The sequence below is a fragment of the Emys orbicularis genome, chromosome 10, assembly GCF_028017835.1.
Source record: "Emys orbicularis isolate rEmyOrb1 chromosome 10, rEmyOrb1.hap1, whole genome shotgun sequence".
Lineage (NCBI taxonomy): Eukaryota > Metazoa > Chordata > Testudines > Emydidae > Emys > Emys orbicularis.
Genome location: NC_088692.1, coordinates 59577593 through 59603224, shown reverse-complemented (window position 1 = coordinate 59603224; position 25632 = coordinate 59577593). Strand labels below are relative to the sequence as shown.

At 43.3% G+C, this 25632-nt stretch overlaps 1 protein-coding gene across 1 annotated transcript in view; it reads right to left on the bottom strand.

Annotated features, from left to right (window-relative positions):
- Positions 1–987: 987 nt before the first annotated feature.
- Positions 988–25632, bottom strand: part of TRPM1 (transient receptor potential cation channel subfamily M member 1) — an 89482-nt gene continuing 64837 nt past the window's right edge. The window contains exons 22-26 of the mRNA XM_065412369.1: positions 24779–24971; positions 18109–18253; positions 7638–7840; positions 6298–6430; positions 988–2269 (exon numbers count right to left, since the gene is read on the bottom strand). Coding sequence (XP_065268441.1) covers positions 988–2269; positions 6298–6430; positions 7638–7840; positions 18109–18253; positions 24779–24971 — 1956 coding nt within the window. The remainder of the gene's footprint in view (positions 2270–6297; positions 6431–7637; positions 7841–18108; positions 18254–24778; positions 24972–25632) is intronic.

The window sequence follows — 25632 nt, the reverse complement described above, 5'->3', positions numbered from 1 at the left end:
TTTACTACGAGGCTCCACTGTAACCTCTGGTGATGCAAACCACTGATGCAGGTCTTGGACTCTCATTTTCCCACTTCAATCCCCACTAAATGTTTTGAAACAATGATCACTGCCAGTTAAAAATATATGTAGTTCCCAAAACAGAGCCTCCAGAAAGCAGTATTTCCAGTATGATGCCCAGCTTAAGGCAATTAGTTTTGACAGAGGGAGAGAGTGAGTGTGCATATGTGTGTGTGTGTGTGCGTGCTAAGGAGGATACTCCTTCTCAAAGTAACAGAAAACAAGATGCCATCACCCATGTTCAAAGACTGGTGAAATATTTTGGTACCAGACCAAACTGGTGGCTTCCAAGTCCTGCTGTGCTTGGAGAAACCTGCATTTTTTTGTTTTGTTTTAACTCGGTTTATGTCTATTTTATTGACTGAAAGTCACTTCTGATGTGCATTCCTTGGCAATTTAACTAAGAGGTATCCGTGAAATCAAGGAGATTGCAAAGCTTTCCTTTGCATTCAGTACTTTTTCTTCTTTAAAGACTACATCCATAAGGAAATCAGGTGGACATGTGAAGATAAAGCTAGTCCAAAAAGTTTTAATTTAGCAGCTTTCTAATGAAAAAAGTGAGAGAATTTTCTCAATTTTTTATGAAAATATTTTCCAGTTTTCAACCAGCTCTAATAAAGACTCAGTCAATAAATGAATATGGAAGGCCAACGGACCCCAGAAAGGTCTGGACCACTTGGCATTTTCTTATCATTCCTAGCCTTACATCCACCCCTAAAGCACATGTCTTCCTTTCACCCAAATCACAAAGTGTTTGTTTGAGAACAGGGTATTAACATTTCTACAGAATTAAAAATACAGAAAATCAGTAAATGCAAGATTTTTTAGGAATTAAATTTTCAAACATTTCTGTTCAGTGTGGTATATTTGTTAAACTAATCCAAACAAAATTCTTGACCATCACTGCCACATGGACTGTGAACCATTTTAGCACTCAGTTTCCGTGGAAGTGTTTTCTTGCTTAGCTTTTTTTTCTTCTGTTGCACTGCCACAGGCCACCACTAGATTAGTTACACTGCTGGCGTGTCCTGGTCTATTTAATTTGTCCTTAATGGACTTGGCTTTCCGAGAATGGCTGTGTAAACTCTTTGATCGTACAGATGGGAATCTATCAGTCCTGTCTGGCTTCACTGACAGTAAGTTTTCTGTCTCAGTCCTGTCGGTGACAGGTGTAGAAGTATGAGAGGCACTGACACCTGCTTCGCCAACATCACTGTCATCTTCTGTATCTGTCAGTAACTGTTTCTGCTCTGCTTGCCTTTCTGCTTCAGACTCACCAGGATATTCTGGACTAGGTTCATTAGAAAGTTTCTGTTCAACCTGGTATTTCCACTCACTAGTCCACTGTTCAACTGTGGAAGGGCACACTTGATCCATTATGGTGTTATAGTCTGTGGTCCAGTTGTTGACCCCTCCAACCAGCTTCCCTCCATGTGCAAATATAAAGCTCCTTGACTTTAGCATGGTTGTTTGACAAGCATTGAAAGCTTCAGCAGGGTAATAGCGCATTGCCTTAGACTTGTCCAAGGGATAAGAGATAGTAGCTTCTAACTTGGTCCTTTCTACTGTTAAATGAGTGTTCTGAAAATCTGGTCTTGTGACTGACTGTCCATTCATAACAATATCTGTTTGCTTTATGCTTTGGGGAATTGTTTCATCACTCTTGGAAATCCCTTGCTTGTCATCAGATGAAACTGAAACGTCTGAATGTCTAGTGACATTCTGTGCAATTTCTAATGTAGATTTATTGTAATCTGTAGTGGCAACTGTATTAGCACTGGAGATATAGCGAAGACTACCCTGACGTTCTGGAACCAGCTGCATCTTTGAGTCTGCACCATCTTTTTCTTCTTTCGTACCAAAATAATAGGCTTTTTTGTGCAAGCCCATGGCTGGTGACATCGGGGTGGTGCTATCATCAAATGTTAACTCATCACCACTGACATGATATCTGTACATGCTGTAGCCATCAGAGCTGTTGACACTGCTTTGCCTCAGGAGGTAAGCGGCATCACATTCAGAAGAAGCTCGTGAGTGTGTATGCGTCAGCTCGGATTTGTCAATACCCACCAGCTTTTCGAGGGCATTCACCATCCGACCAGATAGCTCCTCCAGTTGAGAAAGTCGAAGGTCAACTGTCTGAAGAGAAGCTTTCATAAAATGTTCTCTTTCATTCACTTCTTCTAACCTCATAGACATGTTTTCCACTCTGTGGAGTACAAGAATAAGATTAATTAAATATACCATAGAATGTTTTCAAGTAACACACTAATTTCTGCTGAGTAATGTTAGAGTTGAATTTTGTACCATACATGTTCCTTACTAATAACAATGTCAAAGGTCAGAAGTGCTGAATGTGCAATTTTCACATACAGGGTGAAATTTACTCCTGAGCAGAAAGCCAAAACAAGATTTCTGCAGCCCCTGAGTCCCACTTAAGCTTTCAAAACAGAACTTAAGTCATGCATAAGTCTTGTGCTGGCCCTCTGAATAGCAGAGAATTTTACAATATATGCACTATCTATTTATTTTAAGGAATAGTTCACTTTAACGCACAAACTTCTCCCCATTTTGTACAAAAGTTTGTGTAATACACTCTACTATATTGTGATTTTCCAACAGTGGAAGTATTGAATATATATGTAAACTGTTGAAAACCTCGCTTATAGCTACAGTACAGTGTCACAATATTTGGTATCTTACTGTCTAGTCACTTCTGTTTTCTACCCCTGTATCCCTTTTTGTTTAAGAAAAGATATGCCATATTTGATTTTTAGTATGAATCATTATCTTGTTAAACCTATTCTGCCATTTAATTATTGTGGAAAGACTTTCAGAACTTCTTGAGGAGAAAGCTGAAAACTTCTCAGTTTACAGCTGGAGGTTGATACCTTTTATTTAAAAAAGGGAAATTATATGAAATTACACAGCACTTAATATTGCAAGTGTGGAACATTAACACCTTTCTTTTAAAATTACATTGTACCAAATTATTTGTTCCCCAAAACTTGAAAAAAAAAATCAACAATGCAAGATGCTGAAGCTCTTGATAAAACTAATCAATCATTTACTTTTTGACATCTTAATTTGCACCAAAGCCAGTAGGGTTTTCTGGGGTGTAAAGAATGCAGAATCCTGCCATAAATGAATGCCAAAATCTCAAAGAGAGTTTTGGATAGTCTCTTACTTTGAGCAAGGAGTTTTAACATCAGATTCCCTTGCTGTGAACCCGTTTAATTTCGTATTGCCTTACCTCAGATCCATCCCACTCCAATAATTTATTGTTCATGAGTATTTGGATGGCCATGGGATATTCATGAAAATATCTGAGAACCCTAGAAGCTTCACAAATTCTAACACCAATTGCTATTCGTCCAAAAATTCATAACGGAAACATATTATATACTATTGCCATTCTTTAGTCTTCTGTTTAAAAACTCTCAGACATCCAGTCATGAAGCAGAAACAGTACCCACTGTGACCTAGTTGACCAATCACACACCACAATTAACAGTGAAAGTGAATAGTATACAAAACTATCCATAGGTTGAAGAATATTTGCATGTTATTCAGTGAATACTTATTAATAAATTTGCAGAAATCAGATCTAGTTTCCAAAACAATCTGAACAAAGAACTTTCTAAAATAATTTTATCAGCCCCATTTGTACACTAAAGCAGTTCATTAATCTGATTCATGTTATTGAAAGATTTTGCACTTTCTGTTGAGCTATGCTCATTACGCTATACAAAATGGAAATTTAAGCTCTCTCCCCCCTTAGTTATTAAGTGTCCAGGCAAGTACAAGTCATGTCAGCCTTGAGGTAGGCATGTTTTTATATTTCTTTCCACACATGCCAACCTCTTCATGTATAATAGTCATTCTTCTCTGTAAGGAACTCTATTAATTATATGGGAAGTATTTTCTAATGACAGATTCAAATGTTGACTTGATATAAGACAAAGATAATGGTGAAAAACACATTCGGTTGCTGCATGAAAGAGAATGTATTCTGGAGTTTATGGAATTGTGCACTACTTTAGCCTTTTATTTCTACTTTCCAATTATGTACGAGATTTGCGAACAGTAGAATCATTTAAAAAATCTTGTATCATTTTCTTGTATCATTTATAGCATAATGGAAGTAACAGCGCAGGAAGACTGGATATAAAAACTACACACTGGGATGTGATTAGAGATCACATACTAGCAAATCAACCATGGAAGTAAATTAACATTCTTTTGCTCCCACATACAAAAGCTTGTGGAGCATCTGGAGCAAGAAGCCATGAGAAATATGCAGATCTACTTTGTGACCATGTACCATAATGAATCAGAGAAGCATGTTGGTTCTACTCTATTCGCTGTCACAATAGCCCTGATTTTGACAAATTGCCATGGCATAAACAATGCTGTAGAAATTACACACACACGCACATTTCATTTACTCTCTGACTCCCAGACTGCACATAGACACTACTTGATGTTCAGGACACCTCCCAGTCAGAAAGATGTTAAAGAATTCAGAGAAAGACATTTAAGTGGTAGTGAAGAGGGTGTTTGGATAGCCAACCTTGGTTTTGAGTGCCCCTGACATAGAAGTTTTATTTATTGTTGTTATGACTAGAAATGCTTTGCTGAGAAGGGATAATGAGCAATTTGCTGAAGCTAGGAGAATTGGTGACCCACTAGGAGTCACTAAGAGTTATGTGCTTTATTTAAGTTAGCTATAAAAGATTAAGTAAAAGAATACACTTTGGAGCAGTTCAAGGAGCTTTTCTTCGAGCAAAGACTAACATCTTTTCCTCAGCAGCTGGACGGAAGAAGGACCCCCGGAAGCCTGGCTGTTGATCACTTGAAACCATCTCAGACTTTGGGTAACTATGTTTGGGGTGCTCTAAAACTATTGCCATGGCATGTACCTGAGACTCAATAAAGAAGGAGCTTTGGGTGAAAGCATCTTGTTTGTACTAATCATTCATCAGACGGAGGAGCTGCGTCCCCACTGATTTATTCCTGACACCGCCTGCAGAAAACTGGTTAAGTTATCACCATTTTGGGTTCTGAAAGCCCCAGATAACAGTGGCACTGATTTGTGAGGATTTCTTAAAAGAAACATATGGATAGTGTGGTCACTATTAAAGTGTTGACATCTACTGTTCTGAGTTAATTAGCATTACTGTGGCATTGCAGGTATTCCCTTTGCTATCACACTGACTATTTGCACATGGTAAATGTTATGACTTGGCTAAATGATGACTGAGAGGATTATTATATTTGGCTATTATTATTCTAAAGGTGTAAAAACCAGCAGGAATAGAATCATTTAGGATGGTCCTTAGGGTGGGGCTATAACTAGGGATTAGTGAGTATGCAACAGGGTAAAGGAATATATAGACTGAATATCAGGTATCATTTTCTTAATAGCGAGATTTCTTATTTTGTGGAATAGTCATCCAAGTGAATAATAGAAGGCCCATCATTTGAGTTATTTTAAAACTGCCACTGGAATAGGTAGAGCATGTGAAAACATTCTGTAGGGAAAAACCCTGCCAGAGCAGGGTTGTTGATTAGACGATCTAGTAATCGGGACATATACTACTACTGGTTAGGTCTTCATATTTACAAATATTACCTAAGCCTCACAATGCCTCAGTGAGGTACACATAGGTATGATTGCTATTTACAGATGGGGAAGCTGATAGAGAGGTTAAATGATTTGCCCAAGACCTCAGGGGGAATCTTTACCAGATCTGAGATTAGAATTCAAGAGTTCTGGGTGTACAGACCCAACATGCAGACCACTAGAACATACTTCTCCCTTCCTATCTCACTGCTCTTGTCATTTGATTCCACTCTAATACAATAAGCCAATCTGTTAGAAATCGAGCAAGTAGTCATTTGTTAAAGTAGGCAGAGAAAACATCTCTGAACTTCACAAAGCTGAGGGGGGGAACAGGAAGTATAGAAGTAAAATGTGGGCAAGGCTCTTGCAGTATACCCAGACCACACAGAAGAAACAGTGCTAGAGTTCTCATGAGAAAACCTGCTCTTGTGAGAGATTCAATTTTGGAGACAGATTGTTAGGTATGGTTAAGATAAGCATAGAAACTTTTGGTGCATTTTTTTGAGGCTACAAACATTGCATAGCTTGACCAACACTAGGTGTTAATGAACAGGAAAAAAAGTTTTCTAATCACTAGTAAAGTTAGGGTGGTTTTTGTTTTCACTAGTTACCTTTCAGATGTGACTCTGATACGTTCGTCATTAGATGATTGTTGTTCATCCTCCTTTTCCTGAAAATATTCCTCAACACATTGCTCTTCAAATTCATACAATTTCTTCAGCTCTTCATCATTCAGAAACAATTCTGCATAAAATTGTAAAATGTATTAGTTGAATTGCCCAAGTTTCATATAATTTTAAATCCAATATAACAGGTGGGTTTTTCTTTTGTAGGCTTTTTGGATATTGGAGAGGCCGGGGGGGAGTGTGTGCGGAGGCAGGGGAAGGAACTGAAGGTTTTGTTTCTGCAATCCTTGCTTGGGCACTTAATAAACAGGCTATTTTGTAAACAGGCAACCACCACTTAGCCAAAGTCCTGAGCGCAATGTTATCTTACTCAGTCAATCTGATTGCTCGTTTAGATGAATCTTCTTTTTTACCATCTCTCTAAAAAGGGATGTCATCACATTCAGTAGATTAAATCCAATGGGTCAGTCTGTTCCACTGACAGACTTTGGGTAAGGACTTTTCAAAAAATTGCAATTATTAAAAAAAAAAAAAAAAAAAAAAAGGAAAAATAAATGAGAGAACCCCCGCTTAGGAATGCTTCATATTATTTTCAGGGGTGTCATGTATGTAACTCTTTTTTATCAGGGGCATAGGAAACAAAAATAGAATTACCTAAAAAATATGTTTCCCATGAAAAACAGAAACCAGGATCGGTAAAAATACTACATGAATGATAACATCTGTTTGATTAAATCCGTTTTTTCTTCTTTATTATTATTATTATGTTAAAAGTAACAATTTCAGGGCACTTCCATCTTCAAAGCATTTTACAGATAATAATTAATCCTCACAGTGCTCTTGTGAGATAGGTAGGTATTATTACATGTGGGGAAACTAAAACACGATATTGTCATACATGAACTAGTAAAGGCAAGAGAGAAGTCAATGTGACAGATGTGATTAGAAACCATAATCCCTGTATCCCCTCAATTTCTTAGTGAATGATCTCCATTACCTATTCTTTCCCTCCCACTGGGTGGCCTTCATTATAATTTGGTTAATCTGGACTAAACAGATACCAAAACTATAGAGTCAGCCACTTTAAAAAAAATGCTAAGGAAGATCGGCAGCAGCAGTGCAGCATCATATTCTGTGGGCTCAGGACCCTGGAGACCTCTATGAATTTATTAGTTTGATGCAAGTGTTGTCACATACTGATTTTTACTAATACTGCCAATGGCCAAGGTGAAGAAAACGAATGGCAATTAGCACTGGATAAATGGCTGCTTTGTGTTTGAAATGGTATAAAGAGCTCTATTTAAAACACAGAATCCTTCACATACTCAGTCCCCGGTCACGCTCATCCTGGTCTCCTTCTTGTTTCTTCCTACAGCGACAGCAAAGGCGGATGATGATTATGTAGAGGTGGCTGAAGATGATCATAGGTGGAGGTAGGACAGGTCTGTCGTGGAATGTCATGATCAGCTGATATCGCTGGAATTTCCAAACTTGGTTGGATATGGACTTCACTTCAAAGAAGGTATTGCTGCAAGAGAGGTTATTGTTAGGTGTATTGTTTTCCATTAGGTTCTGATGATCCTTTGCCATAAATAAGCATACAATTAAAAATACAAAGGATATTAAATAGCAGTCTGAGTTCAGATACAATAATTTAACATAAATTGCTGAGTTGTGTAGTTTCAGCAGTTATTATAAAGCCTGGAGGCTCTAGTTGGAAGAGACTGTTAAGACTGCTGATTAAGTTGAACTGATAATTTAGCTATCCTTTTGACTGTGGTAGAACAGCAGCACACTCCTCCCCAGAAGGCTATCCTTTTAGAACAGTGGTTCGCAAAAACTTATTTGATCGGGCCCCTCTTCTTTGTGTCTGTAGTCATTTATGTGCCCCCCTCCCCCCGCACAAATGCATATTCCACCACTCAGCTCTGAAGGCAGAGCAGAAAGCAGCAGCTGCTGGATGGACGCTCAGCTCTGAATGCAGTGCCATGCCAGCAGCAGCTCAGAAGTAAGGGTGGCAATGTGAAAGTTGATATTCATCAATATCACTTTTTACAGCAGACTTAGTGCCCCATTGCCACTCTTACTTCTGTTCTGTACTTCTGTGCTGCAGCTGATGGTTGGAGACCCACCACCTCCTGGGGCAGGGAGGAAGGGAAGGAGAGCCTGAGCCTAGGCTGCCTGGAGGGACGGGGGAGGGGGACGGGGAGAAGAGCTGTCCCCTTTATCCTGCTCCCATGTGTGCATGGTCCTTCCACACAAGCCCCAGCTACCTGGGGCTGACAGCCAGAGCTCTTAACAAAAAAAAAGACACATTCCTGCACTTCCATTGGGAGGTCCGCCATTTTAGAATATTTGCTCCAATATATAAAACCTATCAGCAGTCATGGAGAAAAATAAGCTCTGCAAAAATATATACATCACAGAACTCCTATTTTGGAGCATGGTTATAAACAAAGTGTTGCTAATAACACATCCCAGTGTTTGATGTTACACAGAGTATTAAATGCATGAAAGGTATTTTGTATAATAAAACTCAGAAGCTTCACATGGCATATCCTGATCAGCTTGACCTAAATAGCAGACTTTTTTCTAAAGCAATCACAAAATGTCCTCAGTTCAAACTTCAATTCATACAAACTTCTCCACTTCAGAACACAACACAGATACTTGCAAAGAGCTGTTCTTAGAAGCCAAAGATTTTCATTTTTGCCATCAAAGCCAGGTGTGTTGTTAAAAGAATTTATTTAGGAGTTCAGTGGATTTGGAGGGGTAGAAAAGGGACAGTGCTAGACCCAGAGACTAACAATAGACTCTCTTATATCAACTGAAAGCAAGTCATGCAGTTCTGAATGTGATGTGAAACTTTTCAAGCTATTTTAGTGTCCCCAAATACTCTATTTTTCCTAAACCATCAAAGGTTATATAAGCACTTCGTTTAAAAAAAAAAATCTAACCATTTCTTTTCTGACTTGCTGTGTTTTAAAATTCTTACGTACTATTTTGTGAAAGTAATTAAAACATGACTACAATAAAACATGAATGTCGTAGTTTCTTATGGCTAGGAATAGGTGCATATATTACCATTGATACTGGCAAATTTGGCTTTATTCTACTGTCTTCTCCATTGCAAGAGTTCTCTGGCTGAATATTATCATCTGCCATTATGCTGCTGACAGGCGTTAGTAGCATGACCTACTTCCTAAACTGCTGATTCTCTGGTCTTTTCAGTCAATAGTAACTGACATTGTATGTAAGGGTTTTTTTTCCAGCTATGTGACTGGCATTTTAGTTCTTTAAAATTCATGACTTTTTAAGCTACCAAACCTCCTAACTACATAGACTTTGTGAAGTATACATTCCTGGGCATGACATGTAAACTAGGTTTCATGCCCAGGAAAATGCTATCTACTGATGCCTGCACGCACTGCAAAGCTGTAGATACATGGGGAACACCACTTCATTTGTATCTCCACTAGGTGGTGCTTTTGAGTGTGACTTAGTAGTAGCAGTCATTTCTAGTGTTCCCTCCCATCCCACTCCCATGTGCCCCCCCGCCCATGGCCAAGGGTCACACTACAAGCAGCCTGCCTCAGTTTCCCTTCTTGGACTGTTCAAGGAACTAATAAAACACTTTTGCCCATTCTCATCCCTTCTTAGGTTGTGTTCTATTAAATTAACAAACATTCAAAATAAAAGTTTTCAAGTCCATCCAGTCTACACAAAACAAAGGCTTCTCTTTCTCCTCCCTGCTTTGGCAGCCCACTCCCAGACACTACCTGGCTGGAGTCTCAGTCCTTACTCCCAGGGCTCACTGCTAGAGCCTGCTCCCTCCCAGCAGCCTCTAATCCCCAGGCATTCCCCTCCTTCCTTACAGCCTCTTTGCTGCTGATCTCTCCAGGTGTGGCTGTAATCAAGGTTGACTAGAATTCCTTGGTTTTGCTTTGTGACTATCAATGACAGGAATATAAATGATCAGTTTGATCATTGTGATTATCGGTTTTGCACTCCGGACACCTCTCAGCAGGGCCATCCCTAGCTATTCTGGGGCCATACTGGATGTGTGTGGGACCCCAGGCCTCCGTGGGGGGGGGGAGGGAGGGAGCTTGCCCAGGCCTCCGGGGGACGGGGCTGGCTTGGGGGCAGGGGGGAACCGCCCCCCAGCACTCACCAGCGGCGTGGCTGGGGCCGGGTCGCGGCACTTCCCGCCACCGGTGAGTGCAGGCCTGGCCCTGCTGCAGTCCTCAGGGAAGTGGGGGCGGGGCTGGGGCAGAGCAGGGGCGGGGCAGGGGCGGAGCAGGGCAGGTGCTTTGGGGAAGGGGTAGAGTGGGGGCGAGGCTGGGGCAGAGCAGGTGCAGGAAGAGGCGGGGCTGGGGTGGAGCAAGGGCGGGGCTTTGAAGAAGGGGTGGAGTGGGGGCGGAGCAGGGGTGGGAAGAGGCGGGGCTGGGGCAGCACACAGCTGCTCAGGGCATCAGGAAATTTGGTGCCCCACATTTCCTGGTGCCCTACACAGCTGCGTACTTTGTGTATGGATAGGGACGACCCTGCCTCTCAGGCTAGCCATAAAACTACACAAGGCTTAGGCAGTTTGTAAGCATCTTTTATCTGGTTTCAATGGGGGGGAGGGGAAGAGCCCTTTTCTGGGAGACATTCTACTCATATCAGGTCTCACCTTTCTCTTCTAGTGATCCCTGAATTCCATCCTTCTGGACTACTAGTATATTTTGCAAAGTCAGTATAGCAATTGATGTACCTGGGATGGAGCTGTCTTACATCTGAATAACCTCTGTTTTACATCTGAATGACAATAACCACTGCAACCTCAGTGCAATTTACTTTGTTTAAACATAGTTGGTAGAGGCTGAAGTGGCTGCTAGGAACGTGTCACTCAGTATTAGGCATCATGGCACTGTGATTCCTAGCAGTCACTTCAGTTGCTTCAAAACACTATAAGCTCACCAGAGAGTGAAGGTCCTTTAGGTCTACGTAGAAGTTAGCAGAGGAGGTGAGACCATAAGTCCCCAAATCCCCAGAGAAGATTTTATTTTCATATTTTGTGCTTTCTCTGTGGCTCAGTTAATGTTCTTCACTCTAGTCTGGTAGATAGAGGAGTAGCTAGACTCAGACTGAACTCTTGGGGCTTCGGCCATCCCAATATTTGGCAGAGGAGGGAGTAGCCAAATGTATTCCAATATTTAGAGCTTCCCACATTTTGGAAACGAGTTCCACCTCTTGCTTTGTATTAAGCTGTATTCATTGTATTGTATGACATGACGTATCCCCCTGGCTTCAGAGAGCCAAAGTCTGGTTCCTGCACAAGCCCAATTAAATGGGTGATGCACAAGGACATTATGCAATGTTCTGACCCAAACTCTCCTCCTTAACTCAGAGACAAAGCATGGAGCTACAGAGCCCCAGTGCAGGGGATCAGACCCGTGTATCTGGGAATAGTGGATGTATACCATGCTCCCGATCTTCTGATCCTTGCTCTGCAAGTCTGCCGCAAAGTCCATTGAACCATGTTTTTAATGCATGGAGGGCCCCAGTGGAACCTCTCCATACTCAGCACCTCCGCACAAAGTGGAACCTCACTGGTTATGCTTTATTCACAGCACTCTTCTGCTATGAAGTCGCTGGAGTACTTGGCCCAGAGACAGTAGCGGATTTACCATGGAGCCACTGGCTCCATGGAGCTGGGCCCACACTCCAGGGGGGCCCCGACCAGCCCCACTCTTCTCCACCCCCCGCTCTCTCCTGCGGGGGGCAGAAGCTTGGTGCTCCTGGCACTGAGGCTCCTGCTGCAGTAGGGCAGCCAAGCTCCCCCTCCCCTGACTCTTCTCACAGCTTGCTCCCTTCCCGCCCTCCCCCTCCCTGCCACCGATCAGCTGTTTGCTGATCAGCTGTTTGCTGGCAGGAGGGTGGGGGATGAGCACAGCCGCAGCATGCTCCCCTGGGGAGAGGAGGCAGAGAAGAGGTGAGGGTGGAGTTTTGGGGAGGGGGGGGTGGAACGAGCAGACCTACTCTGACTGCAGAGCTGCACAGCCAGGCTGAAAAAAGAAGGTGCTGCTCAGCTCCCCGGACTTTGCAGCTGGACACCACCTTCTGGGTCCTAGTGCTGGTTGAGCTCCCTTCTGTGTCTGGGAGCCATCCTTCATCTTGTACAACAGTGAGTGCCCATGGTGGGCAGGGGCAGGCAAGGCAGGGGGACAGAGGCAGTGGGGAAGGAAGGGGCATGGGATGGGGAAGAGAAGGGGATAGGGCAGGGATCGGCAACCTTCGGCACGCGGCCCGCCAGGATAAGCCCCCTGGTGGGCCGGGCCAGTTTGTTTACCTGCCGCGTCTGCAGGTTCGGCCAATCGCGGCTCCAGGCAAATGGGGGGCTGCAGGACGAGGGATGTGCTGGCCGCGGTTTCTCGCAGCCCCCATTGGCCTGGAGCGGCGAACCGCGGCCAGTGGTTGCCGCAATCGGCCGAACCTATGGACGCCAGGGGGCTTACCCTGGTGGGCCATGTGCCAAAGGTTACCGATCCCTGGGATAGGGGAAACGGGGTCCCAACATGCGGATCCCCTTGGCAGCAGCTGGGGCTCCCCTATTAAACAGGCCCATCAAACCCTCACCCTGATAAGCCCCACCTCCCCTGCATCTGTACCACCCCGATGAGCCCCCCCCGACACCCTGCCCACTGAGCCCCAACCACCTACACCTGGACCCCACCCAAATGAACCCTGTAGATAAATCTCTGTGTGACGTTGTGCAGTCTATATGGTTTTATAAAAACCTGATAATAAGTGAATATAATGTAACTGGGTTAGTTTTAGAAAAATATGGTAATAAGTGAATATAACGTAACTGGGATATGCTTCATGCAAAATGTCTCTTGTAAGGTATCATTACAAAGCTTATAATCTACTGAGTGTGATCATCCGATTTGTATAAATGTACCACTCTTGTATCGAAAACTAGAAATATAAAATACAACTCTGAGGGCCTACTGTAATTATGTAAAGTGTGGGCCATTAATGATGGTTTGGAATCTTGATGACTCCCATTAACAAGGACCATTATCCGCAGATGGCTGTGTTTACCTGTGAGTCTTCCTGCATATGTGTGTGCTGGCAAGTGGGCAATGAAGTCTTGCAGTGACATGTGATCATGACACCTGAACTGGAATCCATCTTTAACCTGGTGCTTTTCCAGTGGGGGGGGGGGGTGGAAACCCAGAGGGACAAAGGGTTCCCACCTTATGCAAAAGATATATAAAGGGGTGGAACAGAACAAAGGGGAGGAGGAGCCATCATGAAGAATCCCCTAGCTATCACCTGAGCTGGAACAAGAGCTGTACCAGGGGAAAGAATTGTGCCCAGGCCTGGAAGGTGTCCAGTCTGAGAAAAACTTACTGAAGCATCTCTGAGGGTGAGATTATCTGTATTTAGTTTGATTAGACATAGATTTGCGCATTTTATTTTATTTTACTTGGTGACTTACTTTGTTCTGTCTGTTACTACTTGGAATCACTTAAATCCTACTTTCTGTATTTAATAAAATCACTTTCTACTTAGTAATTAACTCAGAGTATGTATTAATACCTGGGGGAGCAAACAGCTGTGCATATCTCTCTATCAGTGTTATAGAGGGCGAACAATTTATGAGTTTACTCTGTATAAGCTTTATACAGGGTAAAACGGATTTATTTGGGTTTAGACCCCATTGGGAGTTGAGCATCTGAGTGCTAGAGACAAGCACACTTCTGTGAGCTGTTTTCAGGTAAACTTGCAGCTCTGGGACAAGTGATTCAGACCCTGGGTCTGTGTTGGAGCAGACGGGAGTGTCTGGCCTGGCAAGAGAGGGTGCTGGAGTCCTGAGCTGGCAGGGAAAACAGAAGCAGGGGTAGTCTTTGCACATTGGGTGGCAGCTCCCAAGGGGGTTTCTGTGATCCAACCCGTCACACTTCACATAACTTTATGCCTCTCTATATAACCTTGTATTAAGCCTATCCAATATAACCTCTAACTGTCATATGACTTTGTATTATGCCTCTTCATATAACCCTGTATTAAGCTATTTTCATACAACTTTGTATCAAGTCCTTTGATATAGGAACTTTGTATCAGATCCCTATGTAGAAAAAGTTATAGAAAAATTTGTGTTAAGCCTTGGTATAATGTTATAGCCCCTAAGGATAGTTAAAGTAGAAGAAAAATGTCTTTTTGCTAGGAGTAGAATAAGGTTCACCCTCCCCACACTCCCTTAATCAATTGGCATGTTGCGTGAATGAGCAAGGCGTGGAAGGCAGCACCTCCAGACAGCTAGTTGGAGAGGGGATGGAAGCCAGACCCAAGGACAATCAAACTTGTCAACTGGTCTCACTAAAGAAGAGCAGACATATTGACGGCCTGGGGGGGGTGGGGTTTAGAATCAAGCACCTTCTTTTGGAAACAACCTCTTTGAACAGTATTGGGACAACACCCAGAAGGAAGTAGCACAAAGGACCAACGGACACAAATTTTGAATCTGGTATAGATTTGCATGAGAGGGAAGCTGCTATAAATGTGAGGTGTCTTGCAGAGGACCCTGGGTTTTGTCAACATCGGAACATTGATCCAGATTGGCAGAAGCCCGGCTCCACCCCTCCCCTATCTAACTCACCTGGACAGTGAAGTTAAGGGGAGCAACTAGTTGGTAACAACAACAAGATGGAGTATGTGAGTGCATGAGTGTAATATAGATCATATGCATATGATACAGTGTTGATTGATGCATGTATTACCAATGAATGTGGTGTTTGCCTTATTCCCCCTGAAAAGATCCTGTGCAGTACTTTAATTACAACAACCTCACCTCCCCTGCACTCAGACTCTCCCCTCCCGCCCCCGCGCTGAGCTCCAACCACTTTCACTTGGTCCCCCCTGCAGATTTCCATTGCCCCTGCACCTGGCACCTCCCTGTGCATCCAGATCCCCCACTGAGCTGCCTGCACCCAGACTTCCCCCCACAGAACCCTCTTACCCCCATCTGGATACCCCCACACTAAGTCCCTCTGCACTTGGATCCTGCTGCTGGGCTGAGCCTCCCTGCCCATATCTGGTGTGCCTGGCACAAAAGGGGCAGGGCCCCAGGGTGTTTCTGTGGCAGGCCTGGTCCTTGTGCTGTGTCAGGGTCAGGTTCAGTCTCACTGCCAAGTTCCTGTCCCGGGGGGAAGGCTGCAGGGTGATCTCCCACCTCCATGCAGCCAGTGGCCTGTGCTCCCCACTGCCACGGTGGAGCTTCCACATTTATTTATTATAAAAAAAAAATCAGAATTTTAAAATATTATGCACAGAATTTGATGCAGAATTCCCTCAGGAATATGGGGCACTGTACAGCTGTGATGGTGGGACTGTGAAGGGGGTGCTGGACAGTAGGGGATCTGTGGGTGGGGGAGCTGGGTAGGGGGTATGGTGTGCAGGGTGCTGTGTAGTTGTGGTGGGATGTCAGCGGGAGGGGTCTCTAGGCAGGGGGTGCTGGGCATAGGGATCTGTGGGGGAAGTCTCTGGGTGAGGGGGCACTGGCATAAGCGCAGGGCACTGGGCAGGGGGCAATGTGGAAGGGGCATGCTGGCAGCGCAGGGCTGGACGGGCCAGTGTGCGTCTAGCAGTTTGGGGTTTGTAAATAGTGCCCTTGTGCTGGGCTGAGTGGGGCCACTCCTGCTGTGCTGCGTCTCATTGCCCCCAACCAGCCCCTCGGTCTGCAGACTGCCCCCCATCACATGCCCTATTTCCCCAATGGGGGCCCACAAATATGTTTGGCGCCGGGCCCACAAAAAGTTAATCCGGCCCTGCCCAGAGAACATACACACAGCACAGAGAAACAAAAATTGCTCTCATCAGGAGAGACACTGAAGGATATCACTGCTAATTAAATGCCAATCTGAGCTAGCTAAACTCTCTAATACCCATCTTTGCAAGTCCTGGTGAATTTGTAACAAACCCTCTTCTGCCTTTCCCATTGTATTAATTTAGATGGTGTACAGAGGCCCCAAAAGTTAAACATATTAACAAGACACTGTCACTGTCAGTAAACAGCAAGGCTCAGGGTTTGGTATACAGAGACCTCAGTCAGCTTGGTACCACTGCCATCGCATCATTAAAAATCCTTTTAACCTTTTATTAAAAGATACAGAAAAAGGAAAAACAGTTCAAGAATTTGAAATGTAAAGTATTAAATAAGGCTTTCATTTTAATAACATTCCTTGCTCCCTTTCCCTTTAAGTGGAGATAGGGTGACCAGATGTCCCAATTTTATAGGGACAGTCCTGATTTTTGGGTCTTTTTCTTATATAGGCTCCTATTACCCCCCACCCCCGTCCCGATTTTTCACATTTGCTGTCTGGTCACCCTAGCTGGAGAGAGGTTTTAGAATGTAATACTCCCTTGTTTGACAGTCTTTTAGATGGTATTAAAATGGTAATAATTAAAATGGTTATAACTGTCCTTTTTGAGGAAAAGAGAAGGCGTTAGTTGAGATGGGCTGGAGCTGTTTAAGTTTGATCCAGTTTCTTAAGAAGACAAAACAAGAGAAACACTAGAGGGAATAGAAAAGAACAGCAAAGAGAGAAAATGCAGTTTCGGTCTCTGATATTGATGCTCATGTGCAACCCCTCTGCTGGAAAAACACAGACCCAGCACACAATCTATCAGCCACTGGCACACTTGTACCTAGGGTGACCAGATAGCAAGTGTAAAAAATCGGGATAGGGGGTGGGGGATAATAGGAGCCTATATAAGAAAAAGCCCCCAAAATCGGGACTGTCCCTATAAAATCGGGACATCTGGTCACCCTACTTGTACCAGCATTGGGCTGTTTAGGACATTGCTTTTAGCTGCCTCTTTCTGGTCACAGGCTCGCAGCAATGTTGCAAAATATACAGTAGTAGCTCACTAAGCCAGGTTCTTATCAGACAAAAGGAAAAAGGAGAGAGACAGGAAAGAGAAGAAATAAGATAGGGTAGGAAAAGTGGTGGTGTGGGGGGTGGAAGGATAGAAAGTCTCTTATCCACGGTGGTGGCTAAGATTTATCCAGAGCCGGCAGAAGTAGCAATGTCATGTGGGTCTCTGGGGCCCAGTCTGATTAGGACATCTCTCAGGATCAGCAAGACAAAGGCGTGGGGTCCCAGGAGATAGTAGGGATGACAGCCATGATGGCGAAGCTCGCTCCAGTAGCCAAATCCCGCCCCCCCCAGCTTCTCTTCCCCCACCTTTAAAAAAAAAAAAAAAAAAATCCAAGCCCCAAAAGGGAGCAAGTGGTGGAATAGCCCATTCCCTCATTATTTTGTCCACCAATTAGGACTAATTTCTGGCACACCAATTTTGATTAATTGATTTCCCGTTCTGCACTATTCTTGTTTACCAGGCACAATCTTAACACAGTCCTTGAGTTATAGCAAGATCTTTTTGTTTGGACTAATTCAGTCTGCCTCTCTTTTTTTATACCTTTTCCTATTACCATTTGTTGTAGGCTATTGTGACATTTTATGAACTTTCACTCACCTTTTACAGTTGAGCTCACAATTAGGTGAATTTGTAGGCCCAATTATCACAACATTCCTGACGTTAACTGATTTTCAATTAAAATTCAAATATTTGTCAATCCCATTAACAGAACAATTGGGCTTTGGGTGTAGTGCAAATTCACAAATTGCTATCTATTTGCAAATCCACAGTATAATTTGGTCCTGCTGATAGGCTCTTACAGGCATTTCATCTTAGTATTAAGAAAATAAGAAAGATAAGTTAACAATCATACAGTTAAGCACTTACTTGAAGACCGCAATCAGCAGATTTACCAGTAGAATGTTTGCTACCAGAAGGTAACAAGCCATGATAGCAGGAGTGAGCCAGGCCCCAGGTATGCATGGAGGGAGACGTTTACCATCCTCATCATAAAGATTATCCCCACAAGGAGCTGAAGAGACAATTGAAGGTTTACTTTTCAGTGCTTGCCTGACATTGAAAACACTGATCATATTTATGTAAAGATTAGAGCTGCATAAAATTTGCTAGGACAAATATCCATGTTAAGAATTTATTTCCAGTAGAACCAAATGGAGTTTTGGGGCCAAATTCAGCTGCCAGTTACACCATGTAAATGCAAAATAACCTCCCCTCAGAGTGAATAGTTATTCCAAATTTGTGGTGATGTAACTGAGATTAGAATTTAGCCCTTAGGACATTTAGATTTTTTTCCCCAATAGCAAAACTGGATCTAGGTAGAGATCTCATAACTCTAAGGCCTGGTCTACACTACCCGCCTGAATCGGCGGGTAGAAATCGACCTCTCGGGGATCGATTTATCGCGTCCCGTCAGGACGCGACAATCGATCCCCGAATCGACGCTCTTACTCCACCAGCGAAGGTGGGAGTAAGAGCCGTCGACGGGAAGCCACGGAGGTCGATTTTGCCGCCGTCCTCACAGCGGGGTAAGTCGGCTGCGATACGTCGAATTCAGCTACGCTATTCGCGTAGCTGAATTTGCGTATCTTAAATCGACCCCCCCCGTAGTGTAGATGTAGCCTAAGCACATATAAACCTTTTAATACCAGAATAGAAAAAGAACCACTTAAAAGTGGAGAATGAAGCCCATATGGGGAAATCTGAAGTTGCTGCAGGGCGCGGAAACTAGGGCTATGTACACACTACATACAACTTAAGTCGGTATAAATTACGCCACTCAGGGGTGTGAATAAATCATCTTCCCGAGCGACGTAAGTGACACCGACCTAAGCACTGGTGCAGACAGTGCTATGTCGGCAGGAGAGCTTCTCCAGCCAACGTAGCTACTGCTGCCGCAGGGGCTGAAGTAATGAAGTCGACGGGGAGAGCTCTCTTCTGTCGGCTTAGTGCATCTGCACTAGCAGCGCTACCGTGGTGCAGCTGCAGTGCTGCAAGCTCTATAGTGTAGCCATAGCCTAGATAGTTAAGCTTCCTCCCTCCCCAAACTCACAGTTAGACTGTAAGTTCTTTGTCAATGGCAAAACTCCTATTGTGTTCAATGGTGCAGGATCAGAAGTATTCATCAGTGAGATTTAGAACTATACAGGGACTAAAAACCTAATATGAGAGGCAAACAAGTGGCAAGACACCTAAAAGGGGCCAGTAGATGGGCACTAAGTTCTGAAAATCAGGGCCGTTTAAGATGTCTCCAGTCAGGCACCCAAAGTCACTAGTTACTTTTGAAGATATTGGCCTATGAATCACGTTTGAAAAGTAAGGGCTTGTATATATGGTAGGTAATGTGCTATACAGGGGTGTGATTTCTAAAGCACAGTAACATGCTGTGTATTAATTGGTCTGTATAGACCCTGCTAGTGTACATTAAAGATCCCCCCAGTGCACTTTTAAGTGCTCGAAACAGTACTACGTTAAAGTGCACTAGTGCATGCCAGCAGGGTCTACAAGAACCCATTAAAGTGCAATAAGTTAGTGTGCTTTAGAAATCACACCCCTGTAGAGTGCATTCCCCCACCATTTAGACAAGCCTTAAATTTGTTCTTACTTTAAATATAGTTCCAGTTAATTTGGTTTCAAACCCCGGGCTGGATCCTACAAACACTTACCATTAGGTGGAACACTTTACAGCGGCAAGTACTCTCCCACTGAAGTCTTTTAAAACACACTGTGCCCAGCAGTAATTTTTTGCAAGATCTGGTTTGCCAGCATAAACTGAACCAATTTATTTTAAAAGTGTTTGCAAAAACTAACATTCTCAACCTCTTTTGAAGATAATTTTGAAATCAGCTTGATCCTGTCTATACTCGCCTGAAAACACATATTTACGTCTGGTTTAGCCAGAACCATATTTAAAGAAAGTTCAAACTTGGTTTCCAAACATGGTACCAAGTTATACACTAATCCTGTATTTCTGGTTATCATGTGGAAACTGGACATGGAAAGTCAAGTACATCTCAAAAACACGATAATCAAAGGAAATTAAATTCTCTGTGTGCAACAACTCACATAATATAATTAAAAAAGGATCATTGTGGTGGTAACTCAATAGAATGTACAAAAATGTTGGCACTTAATTGCAAATCAATAAAGTAGTACCCAATCAGTTCTTTTTATAATTAAAAAAAATTCCCTGCTTCTTTGATACTTGAAATCAATTCAGTAAAAAACAAAAATCTGACATCTGAATTTTGTCAGAACACTATAATTAAAATACTAATATCCAGGGAAGAAAAAGACTAATGAACACATTTAACTAAATGAGATAATCAGCTCCCCACATAGACTTACGATTGATTTCCATGGCATAGACTACACAGCAATTTGAAAGCAAAAAAAGGAAAGAAAACAACAGAATAATAGGGGGGGGGGGAAAGAAAACAAATGACTGACAATACAGTAGCTGTTTTGCTGCCAAGAAAATATAAGCAACTTAAATATCAGAACAGTAGAGACATATGCTTAGAAACAAAGGCTTTGTTAGAGTTACAGTACATTCTGCAATTTCCTTTTCACTTTGTCTTCCCCAAATGCCCCATATGGCAGCAAATTCATGACAGTAAAAATAAATCACAAAATGATGCTGGCAGATGATCATTTAAATATACAAGATATTATCAGTAAAACACAATTGATAGTCACCACAAACAAAACAACACAAAGTTACCACACAAACTTAATCTTTCAGCTATTACGGAAACAAACTTCCTCCTGTTTCCTGGAAGCAGAGTCCTGGCATTGACTTTGCTGGCTGCTTCCTTTTCTATTATCATTCTATATTAAAATGATCAATAGCTATGATATAAATATATTGTTATAGTATCTAATATAATTAAAATCTAATTTGATTAGCATTATGGGTACTGGTGTGCCTGTCCTTAGAAAGTCTTAAGCAGGATCACCCTACTTCTGCTTATGAATTTGATCCTGCTAAGTACTAAATGCTTCTGATTTCATGCTCATGTGGCTCTTTACATTGTAACATTGGAGTGAATTTCATCCTTAGGGCAAAATCCTGGCTTCATTGAAGTCAATGGCAAAACTCCCTTTGACTACAGTGGTGCCAGGGTTTTATCTTTGATGTACAGTTGTGACAAAGGAAAGTAACAAAGCAATGCATTTTACTGAACTACTGAAAGGGGAACATGATATGTTACTTTCCCATAAATAGGGTGACCAGAGAGCAAGTGTGAAAAATCGGGATAGGGAATGGGGGGGAGAGGGGGAGGGGTAATAGGTGCCTATAAAAGACAAAGCCCCAAATATTGGGACTGTCCCTATAAAATCGGGACATCTGGTCACCCTACCCATAAATCATTTACGCGTGGCAAAAGGACCTCACCGTATCTGACATATTGGTTGGATTGCCTGCTGTAGTCACATCCAGGTAAATTGTTAAGGGGAGCTTACTTACAGTCATAAAGATTAGATTGAAACCTATTGTCCTTGAAAGCAGAATGGTCTTTAGAAAGTAGGTGCCTATGGGCTTGTCTACACAGGAAAGTTATACCTGTTTAAGGTAATTGTGAACTTTTAACTGATATAACTTCCCATGTGGACATTTTTATTTCAGTGTAAGAGTGCCTTTTTCCAGTTTTGATTGTGTTGCTTTGGAAGCAGTTTAAGCTAAGCTGAATAAAACCACTCTTATTCTGAAATAAGAGTGGTCACATAGAGAGTTTTATAAGAATAACTACATCAGTTTAACTATACCAATATAACTATACTAGTATAACTGGAAAAATCTCTTTTATACATAAGCCCTGTGTAACCTACCTTTTGTTAGACCCCAAGTGGTCTTTCACCTTGCTGAGGTAGGATTTTCTGAGTCCTTGGCTAATCACATTTTCCCACAATAGGACTTTATGTTGTATAGTTGGGGTACGATTGAAACAGAGATCAGAGCTGGGACAGTGCATGTAAAGCAAGATACAGAGACAGGGAGAGCTTGGCTACAGGTGCTGAGACCAGTGTATGTTTTGGCTGACTTTTGAGAAAAACAGACCTGTCTACATGAGACGTTGCTGTTGCTTTTACCATCTGTGTTCAAGGTGAATAGGAATTTGTGTACATACTGTGAACCACATGGACTGCAGCAATATCCTCAATCTCTGCCTTAGTCATTTCCTCTCAACATGAGAATCAACCCATCTGAGACAGCCAGACCACTTAGAAGCTGGGGCAGCATGTAATACATAACTGGGTTGACCCAATTATTTCCAAGAACAATTTTACATATTGTAAGTTACAGTAATATGATGATAATTTATGAGGGAAAGCTAGAAGAAAAGAGTGTTTCGGTGTCCTATCTAAACAAAACATCACTACAACAATGTAACTGCAGGACCAGATTAATGGCACAGCCCATATAGCCATTTCCTCCCTCCTATATGGTAGGGAGTTCTGACCACTAATGATTAGACCAGGGGTGGGCAAACTTTTTGGCCTGAGGGCCACATCGGGTTTCGTAAATTGTATGGAGGGCCAGTTAGGGGAAGGGGTCGTGGCCCGGCCCCTACCTCCTATCTGCCCCCTCGGGACTCCTGCCCCATCCAACCCCCCCTGTTCCCTGACCACCCCCGGACCTCCACCGCCCCATCCAACCCCATCTCTCATTCCTGACACACACACCACGGGACTCCTGCCCCATCCAACCACCCCTTCTCCCTGTCCCCTCACTGCCCGACTACCCCCTGCTGCCCCATCCAACCCCCCCTCCTTCCTGACTGCCCCCCTGGAACCTCTGCCCCTATTGAACCCCCCTGTTCCGCCCCTGACTGCCCCACTCCCTGACCACCCCCCGAACTCCCCTGCCCTCTATCCAACCCCTCCCCCCCAGATCCCTGCCCCCTTCCCGTGCTGCCTGGAGCACCGGTGGCTGGCAGCGCTACAGCCGCGCTGCCCGGCTGGATCTGGGCCACACCGCTGCCACTGCCACCACACAGAACAGAGACCGGGGTCAGGCTGGGCTCTGCAGCTGCGCTGCCCCAGGAGCTCACAGCCCCGCCGCCCAAAGCTGAGGCTGCGGGGTGGGGGAACAGCAGGGGAGGGGCTGGGGGCTAGCCTCCCGGGCCAGGAGCTTGGGGGCTGGGCAGGACGGTCCCGCGGGCCGTAGTTTGCCCACCTATGGATTAGACCATATAAACCTTAGTATAAGGGGGGAAAATGGAAGGTCAACAATTACAAAATACTGTAAAATGTAAGGATCTGATTAAAACACATAATCAAAGGAATCTAGAGCTAAGGCAGAAACTCTATTCCAAATTAAGTTAACTCTGCTGTTATGTTGAGGGTTAGCTAATGCCTCCAAAGAGTGGCTGATCTTACTAAAGGCCATGTTTTGTCCTCAGAGGTGCCAGGGGCTCCCAGTGAGTTCAAGGTGGCCAAAGCAAGGCTATGGCCCTATAAAGGTTGAGGATGGAGCTATGATATATTTGGGAATAGTTTTCTCTCTTTTCTCCTTGATTTTACTCCCCATTCCTACTTAATACACTTCATCATGATCAAAACTAACTGGAATTACTGCTCTAGATTGCAGCATTCTTAATTTCAGTGTGTTGCTGAGCCACAAAATCAGAGCAAAGGGCCACTTTGGTAATATTACATTTTGTAATCAGTCCAAATAGGATTTTCACATTTTAAAGTATTACCAATTTTTATTATTAGCCCTGTTTCTTGCCCCTCCATTTCATTCCTTTATTAACAACAAGCATCTGCATTCCCAGCTGATGATATCACAGCTCGTCCTCCAGCTGGCAGGGCTCACGTTTTGATAGATACTGCCCTGCCCCCAGAAATGAAGGGAGCCAGGACATTTGTGATATACCCAGACTGTCTGGCAAAAGGATGGTATCAAAAGTTATTGATCACCTAAAATACTCTAGGAACATATGTTCTAAACTTGCAGGGTCATAACCAGAAGTCAGGGGGTTGTGACCACCCTGACCTTCACATATTGCTAAGGGAAGGGGCTCTGTACTGAAAAGGTTGAGAACCCTTGTTCTAGAGCATGTGCAGACCTATGGCTCCACAATTAATTCTTATAGGCCCCATTTCAGGACAGCACGTGTTTAAGTCCCATTGAAGTCAATAGGGTTTAAGCATGAATTTAGAAGTTAAGCTTGTGCTTAAGTGCTTTCCTGAATCAGAGTCTGGTGATGAACCAGGTTCAACAGTAACTCAAGGATTATCTCTTCTTAACCCATCTAAGGAAGGGGAGCATCTCAGAGGTGATATTCTTAACATCCAAGATTGGCGAGTGTTTCAGACTGCACCACTCTCAACAGTAATTGAAATAGAACATATGCTGACAGGTAGAGGATTCCCATTGGTACTCTGGTGAGGAGGAGAAAGTGATGTTTGGAAGTCTGGAATCTGCCACAAAAGCAACCAAAGACAAACATACTAATTCCAAATTAAAAACAGTCATTTTCATTAATTTGGATCTGATCATCTGCCTCAGAAACAGGAAACAGAATCTTACTATGAATTCTACTCTTACGGTCTATCTGGTCTGCAAACACCTCTCCATAGATCATCCAGTAGGGCATATAGAAGATGTTGCGGGCTAGTCTCCAAGAGGGCTCCTCATCTGGGTGCAGGATAGCTTGGCGGGCTACTCCAAAACTCATCAGAACCACAAGCATGATGACCACAAAGTACAGCATGTCAATCATCTGGACAGAGGGACCATACAAATATTTTTGTCATAATCAGAGGTTACATACATGAAAGAACGTGTGTAGGAGAGCGTGTGCAGGAAAACCACCAAGAAAGATTCACGAGAATAAAAAGAAAATCCCCCAAACTAGTTGTTTCCCAGATATTATTATGCTGGTACAAATACCGCTCATGAGCTGAAAACATATAAAGTGTAAAAAAACCAGCACCCAAGATCCATTTAAACAGGTAATTTGTTTTTCGACTAAAAGAACTATCAGACTATATGGCTTTACAGACCAGATTCCCCCTGCATTAGGGACACTTTACCCTGCCCTGCCAAGCCAAGAGACCTCTCAAACCAGCATAATTGGCCACAGTGTTAACTGCTAGATTAGAAAGCATACTTGTGCCCTGGCAATCTCTTGCTGCTGTAATGGCCCTTGGGCAGAAGTCAGTCAGTTCAAATCAGAGCAGACTTCAGGGTCCCAGGATCTGGGTTGCACAAAGGTGGCTTAAAGCCACCTTTGCAGCACCTCTCCTGAGTAAGATTGTGTGCTCCTCAGTTGCAGTGGAGGTTCTGGGCCTATGAACTTTTCTATGCCTTGCATGGTATGGTGTACATTTATGGTGCCATGAAAACGTATAACGATAGCAATGACAATAGCAGCAAATAAA